The 9413-nt window shown below is 40.9% G+C and overlaps 1 protein-coding gene across 11 annotated transcripts in view; it reads right to left on the reverse strand.

Annotated features, from left to right (window-relative positions):
* NAV2 (neuron navigator 2) overlaps nt 1–9413 on the reverse strand; it is a 332145-nt gene that overhangs the window by 118440 nt on the left and 204292 nt on the right. For 6 of the 11 annotated variants that reach the window (XM_031553397.1, XM_010710727.3, XM_010710726.3 and 3 more), the window contains exons 4-6: nt 8427–8499; nt 1834–2104; nt 416–484 (exon numbers count right to left, since the gene is read on the reverse strand). In XM_031553397.1, coding sequence (XP_031409257.1) covers nt 416–484; nt 1834–2104; nt 8427–8499 — 413 coding nt within the window. The remainder of the gene's footprint in view (nt 1–415; nt 485–1833; nt 2105–8426; nt 8500–9413) is intronic. The other 5 variants (XM_003206105.4, XM_010710730.3, XM_010710731.2 and 2 more) reach the window with 1 other exon arrangement.

The following is a 9413-nucleotide window of genomic DNA, read 5'->3' on the forward strand; positions in this document are numbered from 1 at the left end:
GAAGGGACCTCAGAGACCATCTGGCTATAACCCCATTACTACAGGCAGGGATGCTGTACTGATGTGTCAGGGCAGCAGTAGCCTGACTCTAGCTATTTCAGTAATGCAGAGCTACATGCAGCTCATACAGATGGGTGCAGCAGGGAGAGAACTCCCAGAACCATGTTTTGTTCTCAGAAACAAAAGCTTATAAGGGTAAGAAAACACAATAATTTTCTTGCAGGCCTAAATGCATTCCACACTTTGAAAAACAGAAAGAAGTTAAAATTTGCCCAACACTTCCATGTTTCAGCTGCTGGTAAAATGCCTAGTTACGAACGAGGAGGCAAACATTTTCAGCATGAACTCTAAGCATGCATCCAGGAATACTGCAAAAGGATTATTCATGCTTTGCAGAAGATGAAGAAACGCTAACCTAGAAGACTTTTTCTGACCAAGAGTGAATCGGATGATTTTGCTTTGAGATGAGTCCCTGGGAGATGCACTGTACGACAGGAAAGAAAAAGTGGAAGATATCAGTGAGCAACAACTTTCTTTTTAAAGCCACTGCACTTAGTTACCAGTTGCAGAGAAGAGGGAGTTTATGCTCTTTGCCTAAGTATAATTTCAGGTCAAAATTGTTTAAAATCTGAAATCAATTGATTTTTATAGAGTATGATATAAGATGTATACAGACGCAATCTTGCATGCGAATTCACATTTTTTTACTCTTCAGCTTCTCAGTATTTTATTCTATATGATCCCATGCTTCTTGTTATGTTTTTTGTCATAAAAGTAACAAAAATACATTCAAATGTATCCTCGCTTGATAATGGTTATTTCCTTCTACAAGCTTATACAAAACATTATGCTTTTCAATTACACAAATAATTGTTTCCACTTAAAATGAGCATGGTTCATTAGGAAAAACATAGGAAAAACTCAAGGAAAACCCAAATAAGCTCTGAGTAGCATCTCTCTTGGAAGGCTTCACTTGATCTGTCTGTTTCCCTTTCAAAGCAGCATGTAAGCTATAGTGTTCATCTTAGTGAGTTATTTTAACACAAAACAGCCTTAACTTAATTTGTGATGGTTTGAAACAAATAAGCTTTCACCAGTAACTGTGCAAACACGACTTCAGCCTTTCATCATGCCCACTAAATCCCACTAAAATGCTCACTCTGTTAACGGGTCAGATAAGCAGACGGCTGCAATTGTAATCACAGTGCTACTGCCTTTATAAGTGGCTTTTATTTTAACCTGCAAAGAGCTCAGTTAGGACTGAAAACATTTAAGGCACAAAGACTCCCTCTATTCTGATCTAGGAGAGCCAGAGAACACCAACAGTGACATTTTTTTAATGCAAGCCAGCGACCTATTTTTGATCATTAAACCTAGATTTGATTTTGACTGTCACTAGCTGTGATGAGTTCTGTTTCTTTTACCATGGTTTGAGCCTAATATCATTTCTTAATGAGGAATAATAGTCTTGTAAATGGAGAACTCTAAGTTGGCCTTCACACGTCCCAAGTATGCTCTGTAACAGCAATAACATAACATGCTTTGAGAGTGGAAAGAAATAGAAATGAATAATTAGAAGAATGCCCTTAGAAAACACTGTGGTCTTGCTGGTATTCTACACTCATTGAACTGAGCATTTCTGACACAGAGAACATATTTAAGCATGTGTTTTGATTTCCAGAGGTGTGAAGTCAACTGCTACCCAGCATTCCCCTTCCAACACACACCTCATTCTGGAGAACTAAAGAAAGTAGTTTCTTTGGCTTTTGAAGGCCTTTGAGAAGAAAAACAAGCAAACAATGAAAAGACCAACTTAAAAAGAAATTTCCCCACCTTGACTGCATTTCTGGTTGTGCTTTGAACGGATGCTGTACAGCTTGCTGGGGCTGTTGGCACTGAGTTTGGAGTGAAGCTGGCACTTGTTGCTGCTGCTGCGGCCCAGCCTGGCCCTGAGATGGAAGCCCTGCTTGCAGGGACACAGAGGGAGTTGGCTGGGACAGATGGTGCTGTGGTGGCTGTTTCTGTGGCTGCTGCTGCTGTTGCTTGTACCGAGACAAACTGAAGAAAAGGCCCAAGATGGCCTTTAGATTCCCATTCCGGATTTCTGTAAGGCAATATATAAAAGTCACTCATCAGCCACCAGCAGTTGTTTCTTTCTGACAGAGCAGTGGGTTGGCCACTGTGCCCTTCATAATGCTGTCAGGACTCCACTCCTCTAGGATATGACAGACTTCTGCAAACCTCATCAGCACTGCTGCTGACTACCAGTGAGCCAAACCTTCATATAAATAAGTGATTTCTCCCCTGCAGTGACAGCAACGGATGCTGGCCATTTCTGCTGCTTTCTGCATGTTAACACCACTGTGCTTAAAAAGTTAATTCCTTTAAATAATCCCTTTAAAGTAACTAATACAAACTAACCAACCAATCAAAAAACACCACAACAAATGTATTAACGTCACACCGTAAATTATTTCATAGTCTTAAATTTGCACAAGGAACTGAAGCCAATCAATTACCATGCTGCATTGTATCGTTTCTGGAATACCAGCCTAATTGTTTCCATAAAGATCTGATCCAACTTACATGTTAGAAAATACTGTTACCGTGAATTGTGTAAGTAAATAAAAATCACTGCTGAAATCAGTTGGACTTTTGCCTTCACTGCACAGACCATCTGAGTTAGCACTACTATATGGAGCAGTGCAAGATGGATGAGAAGGACGTGCAAGCCTGGGGCCAAGCATAAAGGCGGGACTTAGCATTTAGATTTCTGTTCCCAGTTCTGAATGAAGGCTCGCTTCAACTTGTACTGGGCCCTGCTCTATCCTTCATTCCCTCTCCCAGCCACTTTTCTTCACATCTTTTCTGCATAACAAGCTTCTGTTTTCAACCCTGACGCCTTACCCAGCAAATATCTAGCTCACGTCTTAAGAGTTTGCTCCACTTTCTGTCTTAGCTTCCAGCTTTGGCTTCCTCGCCTTCTTAAATCTCAATCTGATTTTCCTTCCCAGCAGCTAATCTCATTCGTTTGCTTCCTTCATTTTGTTCTGGCCCATATTAATCTCTAGTCACTCTTCACCCTTTTCCATGTGGTCCTGGCCATTACCCAGACCCAGGGTATTTCCCTTCCCTTCTCTCTGAATTGATTTCTCCTCCCCACAGCCCAGTACCTCCACCAGCGTTCTGCCATCACTACCCCATTCTCTTCTTTACATGAATATCAGTCCCAGGGCCCGTGAGAAGCCATTCCTTGTCTTCTTTAGTTTTCTTGAGCAAATTATTCACTTCCCGGGTAACGGGATCCCTTGCTCGCCCTGCTCACAGTCTAACTCTAACCCCTGTGCAGTGTCCTAACCCCAAGCCTGACTCCTCCCATTGGCACTGAGATGAGGCACTCGGCTTGCATAATCTGCTTCTGTTTGTCTAGGGAGGACATGGCATGGAAGGAGACAGTAAAGCAAAATAGACACAAAAGACAGCAAAGCACAGTGAAAAGCATCTTATCTTCAGTAAAGAACTCAGTTTACTGATGGAACTGTCAGGAAAGTATCACTTCATCATGGGGCCAGAGCATAACTAAACAGACCAGCAGCACTGGGAAGCTTAACTGCACAAACGCTGGCCAGGAGATAAAAGGAACTCCAACGAGCCCACATGTGTAGACTTAGCAAAACTCCATGCAATTGGAAACAGGATCCTGATTTCACTGTGAAGTGAGAGGTGAGTAAAACAACAATTTCACCTAAAACTCATGCCTTTCTGTGGCCGTGCATAGGAAGAGAAACCTGCTTCTGGCATGTTCGATGTGACAAAAAACAATGATCACAAGAAAGCCATGTTTAATGAGTTTCAAAAGTAGCAGCCTCTCTCCCTCCAGCTTTTAAGTAACATATTTCAAACCAGACTTCTAAAGGCAGCTCTCTTATCTCAGTGACAGACTGAGGGAATTCACCTGGCAGCCTGCCCCTGCCCTTTGCACTAAAGGAGAACTTCAGCCCCACTGTGTCCTGCGGTCCAGATCTGCTTCCTGCCTCCCATTTTGAAGAGAATCCATACAAATCCACCCTCTGGAAATTTCCATGCTGTCTTACGTATATATTTTTATGCCTAGAGATAGTGAACATAAGCATTTTGCACAAGCCACTGATGGTAGGCCACTGAGGAATTCTGCATGCAGTTCCACCAACCTGTCTTCATTCACAGGTGAGAGACAATGGTCTCCTCTATTTCCACAACATCCCACACAAAATCTGCACAGAACACAAGCCAGAGATGCTAAAAAAAATACGTAACTTGTCAACCCAAAGGAATCTTAGCAATACACAGGCTTAGTACGGCATCTGACAAGATATAAGTGCCCTCTCAGGTATGTGTCAAATAGCACTGTAGGGTATTTGTGCTGTGGAAACAAAAATCCCATCTGGAACAGGCTTCCCCAGGGACTGAGTCACTGTCCCTGGAAGTGTTCAAGAAGCATTTAGATGTGGTGCTAAGGGTTTAGAGGGGAGATACTGGTGGTAGGCAGATGGTCAGACTAGAGGCTCTTGTAGGTCTTTTCCAACCTTGGTGAGTCTATGATACCAGAAACGAACTAAAATGGATTTATAGCAATACTGCAAAGTGTATACACTGAAATCCATTTACCTACAGAAGCATGTTAATTTCAGAGGCAAAAGCCTAAGTTCAATAGAGGTAGTTCCAAAGTCTAGCAAGCTGGTTTTTTTCATTGCTTTATGGTCTCACGATCTGTTCAGCTGATGGTTATCCAGCTAATCTGTTACCCAGAGGAGGTGCAGCCTCTAGCTGTGAATTCGAGTTTTTACTGCACGTTTATATTCTTCATAATCTTCAAAATCTTGCCAGTGAGGAAACTGTGTATGAAGGATGGCAAGCTTAGCTGGGCAGCAGCAGTTCCAGGTGCCTTGAACCCAGCAGCGTACAGAATCACAGGTTCTGTGCAGGATCAACAACAAAAAAAAAAAAAAGAAAGCAGCAGCAAGGGGAGAAAAGGCCCCTGCAGCATCTCCGTTTTATTCGTTTCAGTTCCTTATTTCATTTTAGCAACTAGGAATAAAGATTTTAGAATGTAAAATCTTTGCAAAGGGAATGCCTTTCTGGATCCATGCTGCTGGGGCAGAGGGTCTACTGCTAGCATACTGAGGTCATCATCAGAGATTGCACCTTCACTGCCTAGATCCATAAACACACTATGCCTGTGACACTATGCCTGAAGGGTATTACACATGAAGTCTGTTTCAACACATAGGAGTCAACTTCCCTCCATACTAACACTGTTGAAAAATGCATATTCTTAAGCAACTCAGGAGAGGTGTCAATGTTTATTTCCGTTTGGAAGCAATCACAATTTTTTACTCTTTCCTGGATGAGGATATGCTGGTGGGGTAAGCACCAGCATTTACAGCTGACCTAGCAGTAGCAGGCAACTTGTGCAGAAATACAAGCTCGCTTGGTTACAGCAAGCTTAATTTTAAGTGATTCTGTGTTCCCTAGCTCCATTTCCCTCTTCTTCCTCAGCACAGCTGAGAATTTTCTTGCTAAATTCCAGTCTTTTAATTTCATTTTATAAAAAGTGATCCTTCTCTCTCTCCTCTCTTCAGACATCATTCTTTTCCTTCAGCATAGTGGTAGAGCCAGTAAGTGTTCTCATTCTTATGCTGGCAGCAAACATCACTGGCCTCTTCCCAGCTTCCGTACAATTTAGTATGTTAATTCCTAGAAAGAGGAAAATGTGAGAGTATAAAAGAAAGAGAGAAAATTCAGCAGAAGCCACGGGATAACTGACATCCTGCTGAGTCTGACTTGTGATTTGGCAGGGCAGCAATGAACATTAAACACGTTGTCTGTTCCCCAGTGTGAACACTACACTACCAGCTTAGCATGCTGACAGTTTTCTCATCAACTCATCTTCTAGATAATGTGAAATATGTAACATTTTTACCCTACTTACACCACATCAAGATTAAAACTGTCTTTTACTATGGACTCAAAGCTGCATTTTGTTTAATCATTTCCTGAGAAGTTTTAGCTCACACCTCTTTTCTTGACTTGAGAATTCAGACTGGAACGGAACTATCTCAGCACAGAATGCAGGCAGTGCTTGGGCTGACCATGCCACAGCTTCTCTTGGGAGGAAAAGATTTGTTGTGGGTATTCTAATCAGCCAGCTCTTCTTGATGTGATGACATCAGCTTAGAGTGACATGTACCAAATAGCTGCTACTTTGCCTTCTATGCTTACAAACCATCATAAATTTTGTGAAATGATATTTAAAATACACACGTTAAAGTGGCTGGATCTCACAGACCAAGGTAGGGTTGTCATTTAGAGGACAGCAGGGAATTCTTTAAGCTATTTTCCAAATTGCCAAAATGTAATTTTAATTATAGTTTTAATAACTGGTTAAAAAAATAAAATCATTTTCTTGCATTTTTAATACATTTTACAAGTATAATGCATATATGTAAAACTTCTGTACGTGATGGTTTCACCATGAAGTTCATCCACAACGGTAATCTGGTTGTACATTTTATACAAAGCACTGACTGTCAATAAGGGAAGCCTTCGGATAAGTCTTAGAATCACAGTCAGAAAGCATATAGCTCAGATTAATAAAGAAGGCTCACATTAAGAAAGAAAACGTATTCAAGAGAAAATAGCACTAAACTAATCAGAATAAAATTAAATCTAAATGAAGTATGAACAGTATTTTCAGCTGCTTGAAAGTCCATTTTGTGAAACAAATGTGGAAGCAGCTATTTGTCAGCACAAAAATCACTATTAAAATGTTTTGATACAAGCAGGACTAATATTAAATAAATTCCATCACCAACTACCATACATTTATATTTTCAGGGGGGCAAAAAAGTGACCTAACCTAGGTGTTCCTGCTCCGGCAGGGGAATTGGACTAGACGATCATCTGAGGTCCCTTCCAATCCCTGACATTCTGTAATTTTGTGATTATTTAGGAATCAATAAACTTTACTCCACAAGGGGAATTCCTTCCCTCAGCATTCAGCAAATGCAAAATGCTCACCTTGTTTCTAGTCCTTAACCCCACATCCACGAACGCTCATGGGCACTGGCAACAGAAGAGCCAAAGACAAACGAGGGAGGATTCTCTCTTCCCACTGAGAAGAACCTCTGCTCTTTTCAAAACTCTGTACATGACTTATAAGACTACCTATTATTCATCCTTCCTTTTTTCATTCATTTTTTACAGGAGGAAAGCTGTGTTATAGTTGCGATTGTATAAGCATACACAAAGTTTACAGGCAGAAGACTTCTGAAAAATTGAAGATATGCCCAAGGGTTTGGGCACAGAAATTCTTTCTGACCTCTGAATATGAATTGTTGCCTATTTTTCCATTTACATAAACTATTCTAAAAAGATACATTAGCTTGCCTACTGACCTGGGACCAGATGAGATGTGATTCATTTTCTTCCTATCAGCTCCCTGTGCTGTGCTATGGACTGGTAACCAAACCAGCCCTTCTGCTGTTGTTGAGCAGCACCTGCACAGCGTCTCTTTTCCCAGCCTCAAAGAAGCTGGAGGTTAAGAAAAAGCTGGGAGGGGACACAGCTGACCCCAGTTGACCAAAGGTCCTTTGGTAACATCATGCTCAGCAACAAAACACAAGGTGGAGGGGTGCTGGAGATGCACCAATAAGGAGGTGTCATACATACACCTAAAGCTGGCTGAACTACCAAACCCACCTACTTATGCAGCATACTTAAACACAGAGGTGAACGCTGGTGATGAGAATTAGGGAAATGTGTCTGATGTTTTAACGAGACAGCAGTTAAACAGCTTCTGAGCCACCAGGCACCATACATCCTGATGTACATCATGTACTGCTAGGGAAGAATATCATACACACGCACAGCCATTTTCTGGTTTTGGAAAATTCTGGTGCTCTTTATAAGCAAAAGCGATTAATTCGAGGTCAGTACCTTTTTTCTTCGGGTTCAAAACATTTGTTGTGGGTTGTCTTTTTTTTTTTGTTGTTGGTTTGGAAACAGACTTCTAAATATCTCAATCAAAGGTAACTAAATAGTTGAAGAATGATTAAATAACTTCTCTCTGAACAGATAATCCCCATCAGTTTTAAATTTACATGAATTCTATGCTCTAATCAGTGCACCAATTATAGAACTTAGATGAAAAACTCTCCGCTTTTTAATAGACATACATGAAGACATTCCTGAATTAGAATAATTATTTTTACAAGTCAGTGGAGATGTGTATTTCACTTACCTTTCATACTGAGATGGGGGGAAGAAAAAGGAGTTAAAAACTTTACATTATCCATATTTAATCCTCCATTCCATGGCACGTGACTACAGTCACAAGCAACAATTTCGTTATTTAAAATGAAATTTTAAACTAGGGATTGACTCACCTTCCGCTGACAGCCCCTGTATGTTAATCCCCTTAGCAGCCAGGAAACTCAGGCATGCATCTATGTTTTCAATCTGTTCACGAGCAGCAACAACAACAACAACAACAAAAAAAAGGAGACACAAAAGAATATGCATTGTAATGATTGTTTATGTTAATTTCCCGCCACCCTTTATTGCATTCAGTCTTCATGTCACACAAAAAGTCCCTTTGCTTATATTGTGGAAGCAGTAACAACATGATGTCTCCTAAGTTACTAAGATCCTACATTGATGGAGCATTACCAAGTTCTGGACTATTTGTATGTGAATGAAGCACATTATTTAATGCTCTAACCACGAAAGATGATCACTGTATGTCTCATTAAAGGAGCAGGGACCTTACGCCAAGATTTTTAACCTACAGTATTGTAATGAATGTGAAACTGAAAATAAACACGGAAGCCACATTTGCTGGAGAAGGCAGATTGCCACTTGCTCTTAAGTTGACAGCTGGCAAAAGTTTCCAGCCACAAAAGCAGACAAATATAAAAACTGTAACTGAAAACCCCAAGTGGAATCCAAAAAATATTTACCCACTGCATTCTCTGCAGGTCAGAAATGACAGGCAACCCTGGTCTCTCACTGTGGGGTATACCCTGCCCTTCAGAGAGATGGTACAACTAACTAACAGCACTGAATTGCATGGGATAGAATGGATGTTGACCAGACAGTATCTGCACAGTGGTTCTGCACTTTAATGACTACAATTGCTACACGCAGCCTGGATTATATCCAACTGACAAAGTGAATACTAGGAAGGTTGGAAGAGTTGGGTGTTTTTCCCCTGTATCTCAATATCACTGCAGATATCTAGCTTTACCTTCGTAATCAATTTCCCACCAAGCCCTGTTGTAGTATCAAACAACACAGAGATGCCAGCCCCCACAGACCAAAGCACTTCAATCAGAAACCTAATCCTGGGCACCTATAGAACTCACACCAAAAAA

This window comes from Meleagris gallopavo, chromosome 5, assembly GCF_000146605.3.
Source record: "Meleagris gallopavo isolate NT-WF06-2002-E0010 breed Aviagen turkey brand Nicholas breeding stock chromosome 5, Turkey_5.1, whole genome shotgun sequence".
Classification (NCBI taxonomy): Eukaryota; Metazoa; Chordata; class Aves; order Galliformes; family Phasianidae; genus Meleagris; species Meleagris gallopavo.